Raw genomic sequence first — 24,716 nt, 5'->3', positions numbered from 1 at the left:
CAGCAACTCTTTCTACAAAGACCGATTCTTCTCCTGATGGAGTTCTGCAAGCGTGTTTTGGGCAGGGACCTGCCCCGAGTCAAGGCAGGTTATATTTGTTCTTTGCTCTGAAGCCTTGGGGTTACAGCTAAGTTATTTAGCCAGCCTGAGCCAAGGACTGGTTTTTGGCAGCCAACTTCAGTCAGTGGCTGAAGTGAAGCCCAGTGCACACTTATTAGGGACCTGAGCTTTAGCTCATAGTTTTTTGGGGGCTGTGTTCCTATGAGGCTGAGCCCTTCTGCCACGAGGTGCTGTGCTGAGCTCGGTGGATCCCTGGCACCGCTTCTGGGCTGGGGTTTGTGAGAACACTCCCCGGGTGCAGATGGTCCGTCTCGCACCCTATTGTGCGAGCTGAGACCCCGTAATCCACCACTAGAAGTGCTCTAGGTTTTTACCAGGAGAGGGGTATGAAGGAAATGATACACCCGAGTAAAAAAACTGTGGTTGCACTTCTTTTTTTTTTGAAGCGATGCTGTAAAAATCCCAGTAACACTTCTTCCTACAGATATCAGTAGAAGAAGCGAGCAACAATAAATATTGAAATGGTGGCGTGACCTCGTGGGCAGACCTCGTTTTCCCCTCGTTAAAAGGGAGAAGCAGTGTCATCCCAGACACTACCAACTCTCTTAATAACGATTTCTCGTGCTAAAAGCCAGGGAGTGGAGCTGCCTGGCATCTTGAGCTGCTGCACGCAGAAAAGTTCCCGGGTTTTTGTTGCCGTTGGGTTTTGTCGCTGCTGTTTTTTTTTTTTTTTTGGAGGCTTTAGTTAAAATGAGCATGGTTGGCTTTTCTAGAGGGGGAACGAGGCAACCGTGCGTTTTTCCCTAACAAAACTTTGAGGCTGAGTTGTCTGCTGAAAGCATCTGCAGACCTCAGGGCTGCGTGAAAGGCAGCTCCTTAACGGGGTCCTTGCGTTTAACGGTTTTCCTCGCTTTCTGCCCCAATTTTTTGTAAGCCTCGGGAGCCGTCAGCAGCGTTGGCCTGGGACTTTTCTCTGAGAAAGTTCCCCTCTTCCCCCCACTGAGCTGAAAGGAGAAATTCACGAAAAGTGCGATTTTTTAAAAAGCAAAATCGGGCTTTTTTGTTTGCTGTTTGTTACCACACCAAACAAGATGGGATCTGGCCAGGGTTGTTATAGTAACTACTAAGATTTCCTCAAGAGAAGGAGGAGAAAAAAAAAATAAAATAAAAAAATAGAACACAGACCCATTCATCTCTTGCTTCCAGTTTTTCATTCAGAGTTACACGCTGTTCTGTGTGGATAATTTGCAAGGCACACAGTGGAGGTAATTTCAGCGGCAGAAAACTGCACGGATAATGAGCCCAAATGGCTCTCCAGAATGTTGTGCTGGCATCGCCGGTTGATTTCCCAGCTTCGGAGGCGAGGAGGGTTGTCTTCCCTAGCTCTGCAGGCGTTAGGCAGTCAGGTGTCCCTGGCTTTTCACCTCTGGATTATCGGAATACCTGAAATCCTACAGGCAATTATGTTTTATTGGTGTTCGGGCGTGGTGTTGGCTTTTCCTACGTGAGCTAATATGGGATAACAACCATGGGGCTGATAAGATAAGGAGCTACCAAGGACTAGAAGAGGCTAACGTCCTGTTGTGGCCTTGGATAACTGTTGCTCATACTACAAATAGCCTAAAAATCCTATTTATTTTTCATGGTACTCCTTTGCTTCGCAGTTTCGTGGTGACCATCCCGTGCTTTTACCTCTAGAGGGTCATTTCCAGCTCCCAAGGACCTGGCCAAAATCTGGGCAAGCCCAGAAGTGCTCAACCACTTGGTTGTGCCATTGGATCTCATCCCAGGTGCTCGTTTCTCAAGGCCAGCTCTTCTTCTTGTACAAGATCCCCATCCTTCTACAAGAATAACGCATCCTGGGGAGATGCCATCCTAATTCGTAACCCTTCCTTTCTGCCCAGAGTCAAGCACTTGGCTGAAATCCTTAAAGAGGGGGGCTGAGGGTTGGGACACAAGCGATGGCTGCTGCATGCAGCGTGGCCGTTCAGTCTCCTTGGATGCTTCTAGGGGATTCTGAACAAGCAGCTGGGAGAGAAATGCCCCAAATGTGGCTGGATCCACAGGAACCTCATCTGCCGTGGCTGAAGGCAGGGGGAGGTTGGGAAGCTGCTTGGGGAGACCTGGTTCCTGCTTGCCTTGTTCTTGATTTTTCCCCGTACATCTGCGTATGGCTGCTGTTGGAGAAAGTTTGAGTTAGGTGGCTGCTTCTTTGCCAATAATGAAGCTTTTATATTTAAAATCATTCTCTGTTTCTTGGAGCGAGGGTTTCCACTCTTTTTTTAGGTGAAATGGGTGACTGCCGGGACTTGGAAGAAGACTTTGAAACACCGTCCAGATTTGGTCTTGGCTGTCTTTGCTGGACATCCTTTGAGCTCTCCGTGAGACCTGGAGTCCCTCGGGGTGGTCGATGAGTATGCTACACGTCGAGGATGATGCCAGGATCTGAGTGGATCCGTGTTCTGCCTGCTCAGAGCAGCCCAGGCTGCTCCTGAAGCCCTGGGCACGTGGTGTGGTGGAGGGTGAGGACAACCAGCAGCCTGGTGGGGCATCTCAGGCACAAAGCGTGGGACAGGCTCAGTCAGAGGGAGCCTGCTCAGGCTGAAAACACAGAAATCGGGCAGAAAACGGGAAAACTGGCACTTGTTGTGTGTGTAGTGACACCGGAGAACCTCGGGAGGTAGCACTGATCTTGGTGTCAGCACTCAAACCTATGAGCCTCATCTCCAAGGCCAAGAACAGGTAGGAATGAACTCTGTAGGAGCATGAAGTGCAAGGGCTGGACACGTGTGATGCTGAGGATGCGAGCTCAGCCCGTGTGAAAACAACCACAGGTCCAGGGGCAACGCTCTCACCTTGGGACGTGAAGGAATCGCCGCTTTTCCATCGTGTGCCGGGAGTTTTAAAGACAGCAGTCGCTCATGAGTCGCCGTTTTCAGGCTGGCATCACTGCTGGTGCTTCCAAGGGAACCACAAAGGAGTCTTTGAAGTTCGGATGAAAGGCAGAGCAGGAGTCTCCTGCAGCACGGTGGCACGTACGGAGCCGGAGGATGCTCGCCTTGCGCCGTGGCACCGCTGTGCCGAAACCAGGGGGCTTCAGGGGAGCTGCAGTCCGGCTGCACGCTGCTAAATATGCCAGGGGACACCTCCTAAATACAAAACGGGTATTGGAGAAGGTGCCAAAACAACAGGCAGCGCAGAAACATCAAACCGGAGGCGGTGTTATTCATCTGGGTGACAGATAACCTGCAGGAGTCCTTTGAAAACGCTCGGCTGAGTGATTTGTTTGGCTTCAGATATCTGGGAGGCACTGTTCGGCGATCTGGTGCCTTCTGCAGGCTTGGATGAGCAGATTTAACCCCACCAAAGCAGCTCTTTGTGCCCTGCCTTGCTCCTCTGTAGCTTGGAGTAAAGAAGCTCTACTTGTCTGCCCTGTGGCTTTTCACTTCAAGAGCTCTATATATGTAAAGGATTGAAAAAAAATAAAATAGATGCTTAGACATGGTTTTATATGAATTTGTACAAACTTATTCATCCCTCTGGAGACAGGTGCTGGGTGAGGGCAGGGAGCAAAGCAGCTGCTGTGTCGAGGGCTTTCCCTCTCGATATCACCAGGAAATCTTCATCTGAGAGTTTATGTGGAGTAATATCCATTTAGTAGCTAGGGTAAAGTGGACACGTTAGGGCATAATGTAAAACAACCCATCCATTTTCTGCCTTCAAGTGAGACCTCATTCTGCTCCGAGACTTATCAGGTCTCAGTGAAGACCGTCAGGTTTGTATGATGCCCTCTGCAGAGGCATTGCAAAGGGGACTTCTTATATTTTCTCTATTTTCTCCTTTTTCCCTTTTTTTTTTCCCTCTTCCTCTATGCTACATATATGGTTAGATATCAAACAGCAAGGCTGTGCCAACCAATGAAGCAAATGTCCACGCATCTCTTCTCTTTTATATCATGTGTAAATCTATGAAAGGACCCATCATAAAGTGCTTTTTATGAAAGGAGATAGGATTTTATAACTCGAGTCTGTTGCAACCCATGCTTCTTGTGCTTGCAGAGTCGCCTGAAGGAAGCTGTGCAGCTGCTGGAGGATTACAAGCATGGGACTTTGCCCCCGGGAGTCACCAACAAAGAGGTGAGAGGAAAAAGCCTTTCTTACGTTTCTACTGCTTCGTGTAGCCTGAAAACGGGCGAACGAGGTGGTGCTTCAAGCTGCATCTGCAGTGAATGCACTGCTGCAGAATGATTTGGGTGTTTCCACTGGAAAAATCCCATTTTGGCTCTCTTGAGCTGATTGCTGCCTGCTCCGGTGGTTCTTCGGGTCCTTTGCAGCTCAACTGCCGGCATGTTGGAGTGAATTTGGGTCGTTTGGGTGTAAATGTTGCTGAACAGAAAGGACAGCAAGGGGTCTGCAAAATGAGCATACAAAAATTGTAGTTAGAACAAGTCAAATTTTGGGCTTTCCGACTTGCACGATTGTTGACTGCCTTTGGCCAACGCTACTGCTTCCCTTCCCCTTGCAAAATGGGCTTGCAGAATTAAAGAAAATAAATAAATAAATAAATAAATGTAGATTTCATTTTAAACGAGGGAAACATCGTGGTCAGGTTTGTAGGTTCTTGCACCTGCAGCGTTGATGCATCAACACTTTCTCCTTCTGTGCTCCTGTTGGTTGTGATAATTACCATTTCTTCACTGGAATAACTTGTTTGGGCTATGCATAACCCTGTGGATATCCTCACGTTGTAGGTTATACATTCAGTTGGGACAGAGGCGTGGGTTAGACTTGCTCAAGCTGCAAAAACCACGCTGATGCAAAGATCTTAGCCTGGTTTAGATGGCTGCTGAGAAAAGGGTCGTTTTTGGTAAAACCTGGTTCTGCTTTGGGACAGAGGGATGGGTTGGGTGGTTGCTCCATGACCCCGTCAGTCCCTATTTTCTGAACATTTATCAAATCTTTATGAACACGTAGAACTTGTGAAAGCACGGGTAAGTATTGCAGAGGAGCCAGACCCCTTTCTGAACCTTTTTTCTTGCAAATGCAGGTATTTTATATCTCATAATCTTTTCCTTATTCATCCACGTGTGCACACCTGAGCACAGCACCAAGCCAGGGGCTTTACTGCAGCGTGTGTTTGTGCATCTAGCACAAAAAACTTGAGCCCTACGTTGTGTAGTGTAACACAGAGCTGCACGGACTGGCAGGCAGGAGCTGTACGAAGCGGCCACAGCAAAGGACCCGTGCACCTCCCGTGCAGACAGTGATGGAAACGGTGCTGTGCTCCTGTCCCACAGCTCAAATAACCCCTTTATTTCTTCTCATGCTCATGTGTAATAGCTTATTCTCATGAAAGACGACTGTAGCAGATAGATGAAAAAAGAAAAAAGACATTTGAATTCATTCTGAATCATCTCTACGTATGCGGTAGGTGCTGTTTTGGGGAAAAGGCATGGCTTGAACAAAAAATAAACAGGAGATATCCCCTCCCTGTGCAGCGTGTGGCACAAGGCATCGCTCTCCTGGCCTTTGGATAGCACTGCCTGCATTCACCCGTAATCTGATGGTAAGAAAAAAGCAACCAGGACTGAGGGAAGCAGCAAAGCAAAGAATGATGCAGCAGCAGATGACTCAGTTCCCATCTGCCTCCAGGCAGATGAAGTGAAGTCATTTGCTGAGGCAAACCGCGCAGACTTTTGACCTACATTTTGGGTCTGCGTAGTGACAAGCCCAGAGTTCATTCAGAACTGCACTGAGGGAGAGCAAGCAGAAGCCTCACGTTTCTTGTTTCCTCCAGTCAGGGCAGCGTAAGCAGGAGGCGAAGCCTAATATGCAAGCCGGAGGGTTTCAAGTGGAAAATAAAGGTGTGGGGCAGAGGAGGAAAGAGAAAATGATGCCAGAAATGTCTTTCCTAGACAAATGTTAGCACAGCAGTTGAAAAAAAATAATATTTTTTGTAGTAAAATCTCGACATGGTTTGCTTTGATCGCGGTGTCGATTATATTGGAGGGGTTTAAAGAGCTTCTGCTGACTGGGATAAAGTAGCTGTCCCAAGAGGAGCCTGGCACAGGATTGCAGCACATGCTTGTTGCTGTGTTTTACTGTTTTTTGCAGCGTTAATTAAAGAAAACCGCAGGGAAAGGTGAGCAAGGCGTGGGTAGATCCCAGCGAGGCTGAGAAACTGGAACGTGCGCTTCTGGTGTCGAAACAGCTCCGACAGGGGTCAGCTGGAAGGACCTGAAGGGGATGAGGGCTTGGTGTGGCTTTCAGGCTCTGCTGCTCCTCTGGGCACACCCAAAAAACCTCAGCCCTGCATGTCTGAGTGCTCTTCTCCTCCTCAGCACGCTTTCGGGTGGCTTGAACAAGCTACTTGCATGCGAAAGCAAGGGAAAATCCTCAAAATCTGGCTGTAGGTCATCGTTGGTGAGACAATAATTGTAGCTAAAGGGGTGGAATATCTCCCTCCTCTCGAGCAGAGCCACCAGTTTGGAAATAAACCCTTCCTGGAGGCACCCGCTGGTTTCTATCTCAGAGGCTGGAGGGGAGCTGGAAGCGTGCCGGTGCTGAGCTGAGTAGGAGAGTGCCAGATATACACAGCTGGACGAGTCTCATTAATTCCTGGTGCCTTTGCAGAACACACCATGTGCTGGCTGATCGCTCCGGGGGAGGGGAAACACCTCGTTTGCATGGATTTCACCCCAGATTTCCCCCTTGGGAACCAAAGGTGCTCGGAGAGTCCTATTTTGCTTTCAAGCTCAATTCTACCATTTCTGTGGCTTCTCCGTGTAGCACAAGCTGCAGGATGGGCTCGGGCATCAGGGCATTAAGAGCTGTTTCAGGCTGATTTGGGAAATTAGCCCATTTTGCGATGGGTGGCTCATGTCCATGAGCTGAGGTTGGAATAAAAGAGGGAGCCACCTGGTTTTACATGACCGGGTAGGTCTCGCACACCTCTGGGGCACTGGTGGAGTTGCCACGAGAGGTAACTCAATTCTTTTGACTGAAAGGTTATTTAGTTAGTTATTCAAACCCTTTTGGACTGAACAGAGCTAGTCACCTGGTGTTTGTTGGAGGCAGGGAGAACGTACTTGGGTACCTGCTTGGCTCACCTAACGTCGTGATGTGGTTGCGTCTGATGGATGCTGATTCCCAATTTTAGGTGCACGGTCAAAAAGGCTGGGCAGAAATTCACGAGAAGCTCAAGAGAGGATCTTTATCTTCTTTACCAACTTTATCTTCTTTGTTTAAGAGCTCCTCTCTGGATTTTGGTTGCTGCAGCCCCTTAGAGGTGGAATCTCTACCCTTATAATGCGCTCTGCGTGCACGGACTGGGTAGACGAGGTGTCCAAATGGGCTGCCGGGCTTCAGAATCATCATTAAAATCATAATCACCTTGGGAGCCTTTAAGATAAGGCTTTGGGCTGAGTTTTCATGTATTAGCTTCCTGAACAACCCACCAGCCCCCCTCGAATATCAGCTTTGAGATGGAGAAGACGAGTTGTTTTGACAGAGCCGCTTCGCTAATCTCCCGACTGATCCGCTTCGGTGGTGCGGCGCGTTTGACAGTGTTCAAACTCCTTTTTTTTTCCCCTCATTCAGAAACTCATGGTTCTCAGGGAGGATGGCAGGCAGTAGCTGAAAGCATAACAACAGCTCAGCACAATCCCTATTGCTTGCTGAAATGGTTTTACTGCATGAGGAATGGAAAATGTAGAAGCCTAAAGCTATGTAACGCCAAGCGTCTCCTCAACGCTTATCTTCTTGACAGGGCTCTTGTAGGACTAGGCTTTCTCTTCGGCACTTCCAGAGCAGGTTTTTCAAAATGAGCTGAAGTGGAACATTTATGGACCATCTACAGGGGAAAAAAAATCCCCGAAGAGCCATAATCTGACTTTGCTCCACTTCCCCGTGGCCATCTCTAAGCCAGATTCCAGACGAAACGCGGCTTCGCTCCAGTTCTCCGTGAAGGCACCACCACTCCCAGCTTGGCTGCTTCCAGGTCAGATCTCAGATCCCAGGGTCCCAGATCCCAGGATCCCAGAGCCACCCGAGCAGGGTGCTCAGCCCCACGTCCCGGTGGCTGCTGAGCTCTCCAAGGAGGAGCCCCCCGAGCTCTCTGGGCAGCCTAAAATCCCGCAGCTCTTGCGCTCCCTCTTGAACTGGAGTGATTTCACCCCTTGGGAACGTGACCATTAACTCAGGGTGGTAAAAACCTATTTCTCGGGCATCATTAGCAAAAATGAAGAATCAATGTCTGAACTGTCGATAGCTGCCAGACTGCTGATGGCTTTTTATTGAGGGAAAACAGAGCTTTTCTTCCATATTAGCAAAATGTTCCTTAAAAGATGACTTTTGCCCTGGCTGCTCTCTGCTATGCCCTCAGCAGAACGGAGGCCGAGTAGCTGCCTGATGATTATTTAGTCAGTGCTGGGTACTTGGGCAAGAAGACACGCTGCAAACTCCTCCTCCTCAGCTCAGCTTATTTACCCAACTTTTTCTCTGATCGCTTGACAGCCGGGCTTGGTTTTCCTTAGCTAGGTGGCTGGGTTCTAACTTCTGCTTATTAAAATCCCATCAACCAAAACCATTCTGAGTAGTGGCAATACCCCACGCTGTAATTAAGCCTCCTCCCTGACAGGCTCTTATGACTTCATGCTTTTTCTCTTAAAAACATATATATTTTTGGTAATGCCACCATTTGGAGTGTATTTCTGTTCTTTTGGTCGTTTGGGTTAGATATTTCATCCAGATGGTGAGAACTGTAAAACATGCAGGGAGAACAAATTCCCTGGAGGCTTTGGGGAGGTTTGGTCTTCTGCTGGGGGGTTTGGGAGTGCTGCGTGGCTCTGTGTTGGATGTTTGGATCCCAAGTGTTTGATGGAAGAGGCAGCTGTTCCTCGTACCGGAATGAGAACCTTCCAATGCGAAGAATTCTTCTGTCTAGAAATCAAAAATCCTGCTCGGAAAACTTCAGGAGTACTCACGGGTTTAGTAAATTTCTGTTTTTTTTTTGTTTTTTTTTTGGTTCTGTTTGGCAACCACGTGTATCAATGCCTTTTGTTCAGCTCCTTCTGCAGGAGTCAGGAGCGCTGGGAGGGCTGGCACGTCCCCGCTGCTGCCCCCTGCTAGCCCACTTCTCCTCCTTCGGATGGGACCAGCTGAGAAAGCAGTAGGATCCACAAAGAGGGCAAGAAGGGAGGTTTGTGGGCTTTGTGTTAAGGGGAGAAACCACTTCAGTTGTCCTGCCTTGCCCAGCCTGTAGGTACCGCTGTGTCAGTGCTCTCCTCTCAGGGTTTCTTCATCTCCCCGCGACGTTCTCCAGCGCTTGGTGCTCCTCGTTAGGTGAGCTCTCATTACACTTGAGTGACCTTTTGAGCCTGCTTTCCTTACAGCCCGGAGGGAGCAGGATGTGTTAAGAGGCCGCTGCTGCAAGCTGGTTTCAGTGCTGCTTTCCACCAGCAGCTGACGGGGCTGGCAGGATCCGGCCCCTCGCACGGAGCTCCGGTGGCTGGTGCGATCTGCGAGTGGGTAGGTGAAAATGACACACACAAGTGCACCGGGAGCCAATTTGCAGCAGAAGGTATAGACTGTAACATATCCAATTCTAAACAGGGCAGGCAATTCCCCCAACTGCCTCCTGGAGGGAATCTCCGCTGGAGTAAAAAGGTTTCATTGGAGGGAGTGCTCTCTCCTCTAAAAACAGTGGCTGTCAAATATCAGCCCGATAAACACGGGTGAAGAGCCACCGAGCTTAAAAGGGGGACGTTTTCTCCAGCCCAGGAGCGTCGGTGCTGAGGTTTATCCTCAAAACCAAAAGGCTGTACCAACTGCAGGCATAATGATGTGGCTTTTGTCCTTTATCCTCAGGCTTCTTTCGCTAATTTGTAGGATTGCATCTGTGTCCTCTGTGTGTGTGAGTCCCTTTCCCAACCTGTCCAACAGACCAGCACAGATTGGAAGAACAGATTGATGCTGGCATGTCAGCAGTGGTAAAAGTTAAGAGAAGCAGCACTCGGCGGCTATCAGAGAAAGAGGGATTTAAATCATGCCTGGTTTATGACACAGCTGCTTTTCACTGCGTGCTGATCGCGCTTGGTGCTGGGGGAAGGAGCACAGTGAAGCCCTGGGAAGGGTTGGCAAACACGGGCTGTGGGCAAAGGTGTTCTGGCACAGCAGAGCACCAGCTGCAGGTCTGCATCAGTGCTGGGGAGATTTTCTTACGAGCTGCTTCTGCTCGTTTCTTCTCGCTTTCTCCCCAGAATGCCCTATGCTTTCGTTTTCATTGCTAAAATTCCCTGCAATAGCGTCTATGCTTGAGATACTCTGCTAGCAAGCCCAGCAAAACGAGTCCTTTCTGTTGTGCACTGAGCCCTGAGGTCTCTTCTGCCTTTAAATTGGTGCAGAAAGAGCTGCCGAGCTGCTTCGAAGTCTGTGCTAATGCAGGTCGGTATTTGGTGTGATACCAGGCTGGGTCCAGCTAGGATCAGAGCCCTGATTTGCCCCATTTGTAGTCACGTAGCACTCTGTCCTAAAAACCTGTGTTAACCAGAAGCTGGAATCCAGTCTGAGAGATACAGCGACGAAGATTTGCCATCCTCCTCCACCTCCCCGTGTCCCTTTGGTCCTGGTCTGCGGCTGCGCCCCAGCTTTTCCCCTTGGTCCTGCCAGCAGAGAGAGGCAAAGAGCCACAGAAGAGCGCCGTGCCAGCAGGAGCCTCGGAGGGTGCTGCTTGTGCAAGGAACCAGGGCTCCCAAGTGCGAGCGGTGCTTCTTTCCTGCAAGATCTTCATTTGTTTCCCGTCAGCACAGCACCAATAAGAGGTTGAAAACTTGTGCCATTAATTAACGCAGCCCTTGTGCTGCTGCTCGTCTCGTGGAGATGACTTTATCTTTCACTGCCCCCCCCCAGCAGAGGCAGCACCTATTGAATTTCTTGTTCCCTGAACTTTATCCGCAAACTGCTACGGGTTTGTTCTGTGCCCAGAATATTGCAAGGGAAAGTGCGATGCCATGGCAGCGTGAGCTGCTCTGAGGCAGCACTGCCATGTCTCTGCCTCCTCTCCTCCTGGCCATGTGTTCCCACCTCCTTGCTCGCTTGCACTGGCACAGCTGGTTCAGAGAGCTGATCTTAATAAAAACTAAAGCTCCCTTCCCCCCCCCCACACCCTCCCAAAATGCTTCATTTGGCGAGTTGAGCAGCTCCCAATGTTTTCTGTCTGCTCTGCGTGAATGCTGTGTGCCTAGAAGAGGGAGGCACGGAGGGGCTGTGGGTGCCACTACCACGCATCAGCTCCAGCTGCTGGGGGTCAGGCAAGTCTGTGATGGAGGTAGGACACGGATCTGAGTTTCTTAAGACCAGAATTAAACATCCTGAGCTCTGGATCGTTTGCTACAAATCCTCGTAGCTCTGAGACACCAGAGATTTAGATTTTGATCCATCCACACCTTCCTCTTTGTCTGCCATCAGATCACGGGCTGATTTGGGGGGACCTCAGGGCATAGGTCCCAAGATTTGCGGCAGGAAACCTCCTTGTTCATTTATGCATATGTTTATTTATGCAGACACGTTAAGATGCATAAAAATATATTTGTTAGAAATCAAGATAACAGCGAGACAGCAATATTACGTGATTTTTACCCTTAGCAACTCTGGTCTGAAAGCTTCAGCATAAGGGGGATGTTCAGAGGGGGGAAAAAAAAAACAACAAACCACCCCAAACTGAATGATCTGTAGTGAGAGGAAAGATGCAGCTTTCTGAAATGGTCCCTTGGAGACAGACACTCGCTATTCTCCAGCCAGCCCCTTCCTGCGAGCGTTGGCGGAGCATGAACTGTGGTGTGTCAGTTGTGACTTCTCACTCCTCAGCCTTTCCAAATGCAGCTTTGGCAACTTGCTGTTTTGAAACTGTTTCATTTCTTCCCCATTAGTATCAGTGAAGTGAAAAGAGGCTCACCAGCTTAATGGGCATATATTTATTACTGTGTTCTTCCCTCAATCATGTTAGCAGCGGGAAGAGCTGCTCACGCTGTCCCAGACCCAGCAGAGAACAATGAATCTATCAGAGGCTAAACAGCATCCCTTTTGCAGAATAATAGCTTTTCTTAACAGTGTTGATGAAGAGCGAAGAGGTCCATTTGCAGTAAACTGTACTTTTTTTTCCCCTCTGGTCTCTTGCAGGATACAATAAAGTGCAGATAGATCGGCTGCCCTGCTGCTCCTTGTCTCTGCGAGCGAGCAGCCTGCTCGGTGCTCCAAGGACAGGGCTTGGACCTTCTCTTTTCTGCGGTCTAAATGTTCTCTGTGGCCTGGTTTAAGCTGGCTCAAACATTTAGGGCATCATTTTCAGACTATCCGAGGGCAGCAGGCACCTGGGGAGCTCGTGCTGGAGGTTAATGCCCATTAAATAAACTGTTGTAAATTCTACCCCTGATGCTCTTATGCAGTTGCAAGCTGGCTTTGCTTCGTCTCATCATTTGAGGATTAGGAGAGTTTATCTCAATTCACATCTAGATTACAAATCAGATTAGATTTGCAAGCTCCATATGGCCAAACTAAGCTGAAACGAATCTGATATCGAGCAACCTAGCTGCATTAGCAAGCCTGCTTCCCAAAGCTGTGCTTTAAACCATGTAATGGCATCCAAGTCCTTCCCCACCCCTGGTGTAAGCGATGCTTTTCTGTGAGTGCTGCTTCTTCTGTTTAAATCTTTCCAGTAGAATGCTGTAAGGATTAATTAGTTAATGTTTATCGAGTGCTGCAAAGCTGCAAAGTGTTATTTAAGTGCTATCTTTTTTTATCGGTTAGGACTCGATTCTGTTTCCACCTACACTGGGTTTGTATCTGTGTAAATCTGTGTATTTCGTGGGAATTGCTCACGGTTTCCGATCCGGTTCCCAATGCCTGCGGTGCAGGCAGGTGTCTCAGCCTCAACTCCTGCATTTTCTCCAAGGTTTTGTGGCTCTGCAGACGGGCAGCAGCTCCTGGCGTTGGGACTTATCGGTGCTTAGGATGGGGAAGGAGATTTCCAGTGGCATCCAAGGGTGGTAGCTTCTGGTGCCTCTTTTTGCTGATTTATTTCAGTGCCAGGTGCAGGAAATGTGCTGATACACGTTGTGATTTATCCGTGTGTAGATACACTTTGTGATTTATCCCATGCATGTGTTATTTGAGCTTTGTCCCCTTAAAGCTAAAACCTTCCTAAGGTAAATACCGTCAGGAGTGGGGCCTTGAAGGGTCCCTTGGTGAGAGCTCCTCTTGAAGAGCAAGTGCAGGCAGTGGGTTATGTTATTCTGTTTTTCATGTTTATTAATAAAGCCAGACATCAGATTGCCATAAATCTTAGCATCAGCACCAGGTTTGCAGACGTTTCAGCCACGTCAAAAGCAGAGCCAAAAGGTCTGGGATTCCAGCACCGTAAACGCGTACATTTACAGCCCTAACCGAGTGCTTGGGCTGGAGATGGTGCTGTGCGTTTGTCTCTGTGTAAAATATCACTTTGCAAGAAGTGGGAATGTGGGTTTTAGGACTGGAGCTGGAGAGAAGTGGGAGAAAGCCATGCAAAGCGTGAGTGATTGCTCTCATGGGAAAGGGAGTAGGGGTGGGGAGCAGAATGGAGCAGCACAGGTTTTAGCAAGAGGTGCTGCACCCAACTGCCTCAGCTTTGGCACTGGTATTTGGGTTAATGAAATACTGAAAATAGGTGTTTCCTTTCTTTTAACAGCAGAGAGGTTCTGGGGATGCATTCTGGAATGGACTGACCACCATAAATGCTTTTAATAATTAGGAAGGCAATAGGAAAAAATGTGGTGCTGGAAACAAGGATGATGTGTTGGAGAGTGCAATGCAGCGGGCACTTGGGAGGTCTCCATCTGTAACAAAAACTTAAGAAAACAATAAAATCTGTCAGTATCTTAGTGAAATACAAGGGAAATGATGTCAGTGAGAACACCTCTTGTTTGGAATGGAGCTCATATTTCAGAGAGTGGGGCTTCAGTGGTGGGGCCGTGGGTGGCTGTTCCTCTCCAGCTGTATGTGCTACAGACGTGACTTTCTTCCCAAAAGCACTGCAAGAAGCAGTGGAAATGGAAGCAGCAGAAACAAATGGAAATGTCCCACAGCACCACTGGCCAAAAGGCTTGTGTAAGTTTACCAGTGTGTTTAACTTTGCAGGGAAGGTAAAGGTGAGCTGACCTCGTACTGGAGCTGCTGATGAGCGATCCTGTCTCAAACTGGTGGCCCTGCTGAAAGACTGGATCTGCTCGATTATATTTGTGGGAAATCTGTTTGGAAAAGCTGTAGCAATGAAGCCTGGGTTTTCTAAACGTTATAACCTAAAATCTCCAGCTTTTGTCAGGCTCCTGCTGGAATCCAAAAGGTGCTGTATTTTTGCAAGCCGTTCTGATGTTGGTACAAGCTGCAGGTGCTTGGTGCTTCGGGGTGTTTTACATTTTGGGCCAATCTGAGCTGGAAGTCATCGTGTAGGGTCCATCCTGAAGTCAGTGGAGGGAAGCAAGCGCTGCTGGGGGTGAGAGGAGCTGCCCGATTTCTGCCTGCTGACACAAAGAGCATCCAAAGGATGTGCTGCAGGAAATTTTTAGGATGTTGTAGATGTCTGTTAGAGGGGGTGAGTCTCACCCCTGGCGTCTTATTCTGACCATATGACTACCAGTTAAGGGATGTAGGATGAAGTAAAATTTACTCAGTCACTACTACTAGTAACATGATGCCCAACCCAGGACTTTGGACTGAACTATTCCTCAGTGAACTCTGCATGTACACTAAGTTAGGCCTTTTGTACCATAATTTCTTTCTTTTTTTTTTTTTTTCCCTGGTTTCATGTCATTTAAACAATTGGGATCGGTGAAAATCACCTCTGGTTTTGGAGGCTGTCCCTCACGTCAAGGCAGCTCGCTGTAGTTCAGCTTTGCTGCATCACATGTTCTGGTCCCGACGCCCAATATTTGGAAATCAGCGTGGGACGGATAATCTGAGCTTTGCCTTAATAAAATCTGCAGCTCCAGGAGTGTGAAATTTCTGGCACTTTGTGACGGGGGTGCCAGCTCCAGCCCGTTAACCTCGTTAAAATGAGACCCTGTGGGTGCAGACAGGGCCTGATGGAGGGATGCAAGCTTCCCTGCTGGAGCAAAGCAGGACCAGCGGATTTGAGAGGGAGCTCTGCCTCTGCCCGAGGGACAAAACAACCCTTTTCAGAGGAATTCTTCTACTTTGCCTTCTCTGGGGAAATCCTGCAAGGTGCAGTGAGTGAAGGTGCAGTTTAACGCAGGTAGGCCGCTTTGTTTTGCGGCCCTTAGGCCGCTGTGGTTTCCCTGGCACATAGGCCCATCGAACTCCTCGTTAGCTCTTCGAAAATAGCTGTGCCTTGTCACGAAAGTGTGATTAATCGGGAAGGGATTTTGTTTTTCTGCATAGGGTTACTGCTGACATGGCATTGCTCTAGGATTTCAGATCGCCGGCTGCCTACTGCCGCGCTGTGCAGCTGAAGGAGGGGAGCGTTGGAGCAGCTTCTGCGGGTTCCTGGCACAAATCTCACAATCTCACGGACTGCAGGGAGGCCTTTCTGGCACCACGGCGCTGGTGTGGACCTTTTGGAGCCCTCCTGACCTCAGCCTGTGGGGTCCGAGCTCGCAGAGGAGCAGTTGGACAAGGTCCAGCCTCGGGCAGAGGTGGCTGCTCGTTTTAGCAGTGCTGGAGCCTGCTGCAATCGAGGGTGAACAGTTTGCAAGCACAGCTTTCTGACCTAAGTGAAACTTGCACTGTAGAGAGGGGAAAAAAAATCCTGTCTTTCAGTCCAGGACCATGAAATTTCCCTGCTTTTGATAAGAAGATAGTTAATTTCTTAATAGCTGGTACCCTGCATGCTGTTTTTGTAGTGGCAGGTGTTAGCTAATAGATTTGGGCTGGCTATAGTCTTTAAATAAATACTTTTTTGAAAGCTGTGTCTAAGCTGCGATTTTGGTGCTAAGTAAGGAATGCTAATGAACGTCCTGTCAACCAAAGACCACATCTCTCCCCCAAGAGTTGTTCCCCTCTTTATTTCCTTTCCGCAGCTTTGGATCTCTTCAGGTGATGGCAGTCTTTGATGCCCTTCCTTCAACCCCACAAGCACAAAACATTTCTGTGTAACTGAGCTCAGTTCCTGAGTTCATGCCTTTTAAAGCTGTAGGTGGTGAACAAAGAGGTGCGAATCCCTTCCTTGAAAAATGACAGAAAAAGCAGAACCCTGGGAAGGATGGATGGAAACCTCGTCAGTGAGTTCAGCATCCTAAAATGCTGGTGCTGGGAATATTTTTGTGAATGGTCCTGCAGTTCTTCATGGCTGTAAAGGATGTCTCCATGAAGCAGAAGCTAATTCATCCTGCTGGCAGCTTCCACTGGCCACAGGCTGGAGCAATTTGTCCTTTGCTGCCTGCTCCAACTCTCCTACACCCTCATCCTTGGGGTTTTTGGTGTAAATCCGTGTGTGAGCAGGTTTGTTTCTTGCCTCTGAATTAGAAAGGTGGCAAAATCCCTGTGTAGCTTTGAGTCAGTAATATAGACTAAGATGTAAAGGAGGAACATCTGCTAGAGGAGACCCACCCTGTGCAGGCTATATTTAGAGATGATGGACCCAATTCTGACATAAACTGAGCAGAAATCTGGAGCTGTTCCACCTGCTCCCGTGAAGATGCTGTGGATTCATGCTGGTGTAAATGAGCTCAAAACCTGGCTGCTTCTCGAAGATGGCCGGAGAGAGCGTGAATGAAATCCCCAGCAAAACCAGAGCCTTGCTCTCAGAAACGAGCTCCCCAGCTGGCAAGACTCCTTGGAGTACTGGAGCTATTGAAAGATGCTGCAGGCAGAAAATGAATTAGAGGATAAAGAAGTGAAAATGAGCTGGCAGAATCTTTAGGTGACTCATCAGGTGCATCTTGTAAAGTCTCTTTCTGAGAAGTAATGAAATCACATGTTCTAACAATATTTGCACTGCAGCAGGAAAATGCATAAATATTGGGATCAATTAATGAAATTAGATAACTTGACCAAAAAAGCCATAGCGCTGGCTCAGAAACCATCCCTCTTCCTTTTTGCTGGTCTTGGTGCTTGCAGTCGGAGAGGAAAATCTCGTGGCTTGGTTTCACAGCTCGGATGCACGAGACCTGAGCAGCCCCAGGGTGGCTGGGACCCCCTGAGCAGGCACCTGCAGCATGCTCGTCCCCTAAAAACCCTCAAAAACCCTCGAGCTGGTGGGTGACACGTGGGGGGAAAGCCCTGGTGATGCCTTGGCACATGGCCTCCCACCCTTTGGATTTTGGGGTTAATGAGGGCAGATCCAGCTGTGCGCCTGCCAAGCGCAACGATTACCTCGTTGCGTTTTCATCTGTAAAATGAAGAATAGCGATTTTTTCCTCAAAAAGGGAGGTTTTCCCCAGGAAAGAGCCCCGGGGATGCGTGCATCAGCCCGTGACATTTAGCTGCTCCAGTAACTCATCGCACGCGGTGGCGTTGGGCACGGAGTTCCAGCTCTGGAGCGAGAGCTGGATTTAGAGCAAAATCAGTGGATTTGGAGCTGGTATCAGTGGGTCAACTTGTGCCGTGTAAAGCCAAATAATTACCTGACTCCAGCAGCATTTCCATGGCTTCTTATCTGGGGAAGGAGCGAGTCAGTGTTTAGGTGAAGGGGAACGGCAGAGCTGTGCTTAATTTATGCTGTAATGATAATGAAATCCAAGTGTGAGTGCCTGGACTGCAGAATGAGCCCGCAGCGCTCGGGTAGGTAAGCTGGTGGGTAGTCAGACAAACACGAGCTCTCCGAGCGAAAAGAGCTATCACTATCTTCGGATTTATCAACAGCAAGAGCAGAAATCATCAGGTTAGCCTACCCTGGGTTTGGCACCCGTACAACTGTTGTTGGAATAATTTGTCTGCTTTCTGGCGGCCTCGATTCAAGAGGATGTTGACAAATTGGAAAGATGTAAAAGAGCCACGAGGGTGGCTAAGAGATTGGCAAATGTGCCTTGCCAAGGAAACAGCCAGTCTCCTGGCTCTGCCGTTTTCTTTTTTTTTTTCTTTTTTTTTCTTGAAGCGAAGGTTACAGGGGGGATTTAGCAGCTCTGAGTACCTGTGTGAAGAACAAAAATAGACGGCACTGAAGGCTGTCAGACAGAGGTGCAGCACAGGCTGGTGGCTGGGAGACAAAGCCAGACCTTAGCTGCAAAGGTAGAACAGTTTTTTAATAGCAAAGGCAATTTAACTCTTGGGAGTCGCATTTTATTTGTCTGTCTCTAGAAATGTATACATCAAAATGGAGATTTTTATTTTTTTTCCAGATTTATCATTTGCATTTAAGCCGTGCAGAGCGTGCCAGGTGTCTCTTGGTCCCCTTCTCATCAGCTGGATCCGCATCTCCTGTCCAGCTTCTGTTATTTCTCCTGTATTTCTTCTGTTATTTCTCGTGGATCTCTGCTGTCCGAGCCAGATTTTGGGGTGTTTTGTGGCTGCTGACTTGCAATCAGTAAATAACAGTAGGCACCCGCGAGAGCTTTAAATGAGATTTTTTCCCCTTTAGGAGTATTTTTCTGCAAAAGCGTTTCCCCTGTAAAAAAAAAAAATAAAAATATAAAACTCGTGTTGGCTTGCTCTGAATCCAGAGCTTATGTGAAGAGATGCTTGGTTTTATTTCCCCGCATTGCTTCCTCCACCTTTGTTCCCCGGCAAGCTCTGGTTTCCGCAGGAAGCTCCTTCAGGGGAGGGCTGGGCTAAATTTACCTTGGGATCCACACACAGCAGAGTTTCAAAGATAATTCCTGATCTGTAAAGCCTGTGGTTGTTCTTTCTCATATTCAGTACACGAAAAAATAACTTCTCTGCCTGATATCCTGCCGGCCACATGAACTGGAAGGAGCTGGGTCTGTGTAAAAGCTTTAAATATGAGTGTGAGGTCCGGGAGGATGCAGAAAATGAACGCAGCAGCTGCACGATGAATATTTGGGGGTTGGCGTGAGCCTCGGGACGGGGAAAGCTCTCGCTGCTGCTTTTCTCAATGTCACTTTCTCTTTTGTTTTTCTAGCTGTGGGCCGCTCAAAAAATAAAGCAGGTAATGCTCTTTTTTATTTTATATTTCCTTCCCGTTGCTGCTTTTTCCCTTTTTGCTGAGTGATGCTGTCCTCCCTCCGTCGGTGACTCTGCCAGTTGCTGTTCTGCCTTGCCACAGACATGTAAATGCAGCGAGCACTGTTTGCCACCCAAGAGTCTGAATTTTTTTTTTCTTTTTTTTTTCTTGTGCTTTGTATTTATATATTTTGATGTCTTCATTTTCTCCTCCCTGTCTTGTCAAGAGATTTCTTGTCTCCAGCCTTTCAGAAATAGTTTGGCAGCTCTTCGGTGAGGCTCGTGGCTGCGCGGCGCCTCCCTCAGCCGCGCTCCCAGATCACGGAGGGACGGGGGCTTTTGTCCCCTGCCCCTTAATGCAGCCTCCTTGTAAAATTTGTTTTTTTTTCTTTTTTTAAAAAAAAGACAAGTGGGCCAGGTGAGTTTTATTGTTGCTCATCGGCAGACCAGAATTAGGATGTCCATGGAGGCTGGGCTGCCCATGGCACACGAGGATTTTGTTTGGGTGACCCTCACGATGCCCACCATGCCAGCAGGCTTTGCTCCAAGCCTGGACGCATTCTGAAGCAACATTTCTGTATTTGAAACTAAATTATTTCCTTATCAATTTGTAGTTTATGCTAAATTGCTTAAGGAGATGGGAAGGCAGCAGCAGGAGGAGGCCTCGGGACAGTGGGTGCCTCCAGCAGAGCCGCGGGCACAGCGAGGCTGGTGGCATCCTCGGGAGCTCACCTGTGGTTTCTGTTCTTTCACCGTGGCTGTTTGCTGACTGTTTTGCAGGCCATCATCCACCCCGACACAAACGAGACCATCTTCATGCCTTTCAGAATGTCAGGTAGAGTACAGCCCAACCAGGCACTCATTAATTTCACTGGGACTTGGTACAAAATGCTATCGGTTTCCCCTCTGGTTTTGCAGTGCATCTTTCATGTGTTTAGCTAGGACCAGAAAATAACCCAAATGCCTAAATCCCGTAGAAATCAAGGTGAGTTAGGATCCTAAATACCCACATGAGATCTAATGCTCAGAGTTTTCCTCTCCTTAGCAGGTTCATGTCCTTTCTAGCATCCACCCGGTAGCATCATTTTAGCTTTGCAATGCTGAAGCCTGCTGCCCAGCCAGCAGCGTGGTGTTTTTACCCTCCAGGATCGAGCAGGGTGAGCCCTGTTTCTCCATGTGCACAACAAAACAGAGCATTTCAGATGGAAGGGACCCACAAATACCTCTGAGACCAACTTCCCAACCGCTGCAGGGCTGCCAAAAAGTTAAAGCGTATTTATGGGGGCAGCATCCAAACGCCTCAAACACCGACAGGCGCTGGGCACAGCCACCCCTCTAGGAAGGCTGTGCCAGTGCTTGACCACCCTCACGGTTAAGAAATTTTTCCTAATACCCAGTCTGATCCTCCCCTGGTGCGGCTTCTATTTTTAAAAATAAACACTGAAAACTAAATGTACGCAATAGCTGCACCAGCGGGAAGCCCGGGAAGGATCAGCTGTGTTTGTTCCTGGCTTAGGCGGCTGCTTAATCATTAAATCCTCACCTCCTCCTTCCCCTTTTGGGGTGTCCCTTTGCAGCACTAGGATCTGCAGCTACTTCTGCTGTGTGCTGGGGTCACTGCTCGCAGGAGGGTGCGGGTGCACCTTGGTCCTTTTTGGTCCTTTCCCAAAGGGACGGAGAGCATCCTCCTTAATAGCACCTGCTCCCTATTTCCGAGGGGAAAAATATTGGGGCTGATGGGTTTTGAGGAGATGTGCAGGGAAGAAAAGCCAGGACCCACTCCTCTGCTGCCTTGTTCTGTACTTTTGGAAAAATCTTTCATCCTCTCGGGTCGTTGCCCTTCCTAACTTAAGTTGGACCCGTGAGGCTTAATTCAGTGATGTTGGGGAAATGCTGAGACCTTCTGGTGGAATTCATAGAGATAAATTATATTTAGCACAAAAATTGGCAGTCCTAGCAGGGGAAAAACGTGAAGCGTTTGATTTTTGTGGTGCTCAATGAGATTTGGGGTGAAGCCTTCTCCGTAACAGAGAGCTTTAACTTCTACCTATGATTAAAATTGCCCACATCTCCTCCACTCCTGAGCGTGTAAATGTGCTTTCTTCAGGGTCTTTATACCCTGTTCCTTTTTCAAGTGACCCAGAAATAAACGAGCTCCCCTGCTGGGAAGTTGTTATCGGAGAGATAAGAGAGGGAGGACCCACCATGGTCCTGCTTCTGAATGTACGTTGGCACCCCTGAAGTGCTCACACTATGTGCTGGCACACACTGGGTAAGTTTTAGGGTCTAGATGAGGCTTTATAAGTTTCAGGGAAACTCTTAGACCCCGACCCAAGAAAAAAAAAAGAGGATGGGAAGAATTAGAAAGCACCTGGGGTCTGCTCGTGTTGATGCTCGCTGCTGACATCTCCGTGCCCGCGGTGGCGCGGGCTGGTAGACGCGAGAGCAGGCTGCCGTGCCAGGTGTGACTTGTACCCTAAAATGGTAGAGCTGCTAGATTTCTGAGGTGTGATGTTTTTCCAGCCCCAAACCACCTATTAAAATGCATGCCTCTCTCTTTTTGTCGTTTTTTTTTTTTAATAGGTTACATTCCCTTCGGAACGCCCATCGTAAGTACTTCAGCAGCCCTCCCCGCTTTGCTTGCGAGTAACAGGAAATGCATTTTTTAGCACCCGCACACAATTCCCTGAACTCTGCCGTGCTGCCTCGCCGCAGCTTCACACCTTTCCCCTCGCACGCTCACGAGGGCTTGGTGCTGCAAAACGTGCCCCGTGGCCACAGCTCGGGCTCCTTCTCTACCTCCCACCGCTCCTGCTTGTCTCCAGCTCCGTGCTTCCCTTTTGGAAAGGGAAGACCAGGATGAGCTCATTGCCTGCAACTTCTGCAACTCCGTGGATTCATCTTTGGAGGCGTTGTGGGTTTTTTGTTGTTGTTGTTTTGATTTTTTTTTTTCCTTTCCCCCATTATTATTTGCATGTTTTTTCAAGTCGCTTCCCGGCCCTGAGAAACGCGGGGAGCTGCAGCGCGGCGAGGCCGGCGCCGTGTCTCCTCGTCTCGATTAATTAAAGCTGCCAGTGCTTTACGTGGGGTTACTGCTGAGGGCGTTTGTGGTTGGTACTTGTTATTGAGAAATCTTTAAGCGTTTGGGTGCTCTTGACAGCCAGAACGGAGATAATCCTCTGCTCCTCCTGCTGAAACCCCAGCTCATCTTCAGAGCCGTAGCTATTAATTAACCTCCTCTTGTGAACGGGCCAGCTGGGGCGCAGAGTTTTGCCCCAAACCACCCAAATTGATGCCAGAAGGCTGAACGAACGAAGCCTGCTCTGGGCAGCCTCCAGCTCTTCTCCCAGCCTACAAGGTCAAGTGCATTAAAACAGTCGAAGGAGCGAAATCTGCTAAATTTCCTCTTCCTAAACCCAGGGGACGGTGGCACGAAGCTCTCTGAAAGGCAGCGATCCCTCCCCGACCGGTGGTAGCAGGGTGGCTGGAAGCTGGAGGCAGAGCCCAGCCCTGCTGGTACTATTTGTTGTCGTGCGTAACGTCGCGGCGGTAACTTTGTAGGGGGCATTTTGAAAGAAAAGGTTAAACAAAAATGAGTTAACGATCAAATTGACAATGAAATCGGCCCCAATCCAGAGCTGTCAGAGGAGCCGAGAGCTGTCAGATGAGCCCAATTTCGCTAGCTGTAAAGGATAAACTGGAACCTCTTGTCATTTAAAAAAAAAAAAAAAAAAAAAAAAAAGGAAAAAAAGAAAACCAAACGTTTCAAATGTTAAAATTAAAATGTAACATTTATGCCAATCGATCTGTGAAATTTAGTGACAAAATTGGCAGCCTGCTCTAGCATAAAAACAGTTTGAGTCTTGCATTTAGCATAGGGGGATGGGATTTCCTCAAGAGAGGCTCGGTGTGCCTGCGGCGAGCTCTCGCGTGGGATCTGCGCCGGTGAAGCCGTGGCGGCGTGCTGCTGCTCCGGGGCTACCTGCCCCGCTGTGTTGGGGTCACTTAAACCACCCCAAAACCACAACGGGATCGGGTTCTGCATTACCAGGCTCGATACGCAGCGCAGCCTCTTTCCGTGGGGGTTTTGTCCTCCCCACCCTATAGCTAATGCAAAATAATTCCGTACGGTTCAGCTCGTTGTGGGAGAGATTAAGGTCTGGCCAAGAATCATCGCTTCTCTTCTGGCTTGAGCAGCCCTGATGCCTCCAAATCCCGTGGCTCTGTGTTCTCTGCCCCTATCGGTCCCCTGGGCAGAGGGACCCGGCTCAGAGAGCTGCCATCGTTGGTTTTTTTTTTTAAGGCCTCTGTCCTTTCGTGGCTCAGCCCCTGAAGGGCTGCGAGGGCACGGCGGGACTGGAGCGAGCAGGACGGGGTGTTTGTAAGGACCACTTTGTCTCTGCCCACCTGGATTTCAGCCCACGAGGCACAAAACCAAGCAGCTCACATTATTTGTCTCCACGGCAGGGCAGCTGCTGGGCACCCTTTTACTCTCCCTGTGTTTCCCCCCACCTTGGTTTGGGTTCGCAGCCCAGGAGGAGGCATTCACCCAAAGAAGAGGCTCTTCTGCGCTTAGGAAACCCAGCCCGGGACCCTTGGGGCACATCGTTTCCCCCAGCCATTTAAAACCAGAGCAGAACCCTTCGTTTTTTCTCTCTTTTTGCCTTTTTGAAGTGCCAGCACAGCCGGCCCCTTGGCCAGGTTCGCGTTTTTTGGCTGCTCTCCGACAGCTCCCGGCCCAGCACCCGGCTCCAGCGCCTGCGGTTCCAAACAACCCCGGCCCCAAAAAGCCTGAAGGAATTTGCAACCCAGCTCCTTTGTCCTCTGAGAGGCAGACGGGAGGCTCGGGAGGCCTCGCTGCCACTTGGAAACGCTTGGAGAAGTCCCACGTGTCCATCGCAGGCGCCTGACGAGGAGGCAGGGCACGGGGCTCGATTTTGGGAGCCTGAAACCAAACGTGCAAAGAGCCAGCAGACCTCCAGGAAGCGCCTGCAGCCCTGGCTTGGCAGCCACAGAGGGCTGTTCACACCTGATAGGCAATTAAATTTTGTAGTCGGTACTTTTCTGGTGTTTAGAACCTTTTTTTTTTTTTTTTCCCCCTGTATATTTTGTTTTCCTTCTTAGTTATTTTTTCCCCTGACAGTAATTAAAAGTGAAACTGTACATTTCTTGACAGACTCTTGCACATATGGAGAGTTTGCATTTAAACGTGCCTCTTTCAGTCATACAGATTTTGGGTGCGCTCTTTATTTATTTATTTTCCCTTCCCTTCTCTTCCTCTCGCTCCCAGCCTCCGGCTGACAATGCGGGAGCCGCTGGCCGCCTTCCCTCTCCTCCGAAGCCTCATTAACCCGACGACTTTTGGGGCGAGCATCGGTCCCGGGGCCGAGGAGGTTCAGCCCCTGTTGGATTCGCTCGGCTCCGACCGGCGGCTCCGTAATTAAGGACGAGATCCCCAGCTCGAACGGGAGCAGCAAATTAGTGGCAACTCGCACGGCTTGGCCTTCAGCCAGCCCACCGAGGAGCGGCAACTTCCAGAAAGGCTGGAGG

At 49.1% G+C, this 24,716-nt stretch overlaps 1 protein-coding gene across 6 annotated transcripts in view; it reads left to right on the top strand.

The window, feature by feature from the left end:
- SFXN5 (sideroflexin 5) overlaps positions 1-24,716 on the top strand; it is an 84,269-nt gene that overhangs the window by 12,847 nt on the left and 46,706 nt on the right. For 4 of the 6 annotated variants that reach the window (XM_084517739.1, XM_084517740.1, XM_084517743.1 and 1 more), the window contains exons 3-6: positions 4,119-4,196; positions 19,126-19,152; positions 19,947-20,001; positions 21,750-21,775. In XM_084517739.1, coding sequence (XP_084373865.1) covers positions 4,119-4,196; positions 19,126-19,152; positions 19,947-20,001; positions 21,750-21,775 — 186 coding nt within the window. Of the gene's footprint in view, positions 1-4,118; positions 4,210-19,125; positions 19,153-19,946; positions 20,022-21,749; positions 21,776-24,716 lie in introns of all 6 variants that reach the window. The other 2 variants (XM_084517741.1, XM_084517744.1) reach the window with 2 other exon arrangements.

The sequence above is a fragment of the Aythya ferina genome (genome assembly GCF_964211825.1).
Source record: "Aythya ferina genome assembly, chromosome: 4".
In the NCBI taxonomy this organism is placed as follows: Eukaryota; Metazoa; Chordata; class Aves; order Anseriformes; family Anatidae; genus Aythya; species Aythya ferina.
The sequence above is the reverse complement of the archived record's forward strand: the minus strand, read 5'-3'. Positions and strand labels throughout refer to the sequence as shown.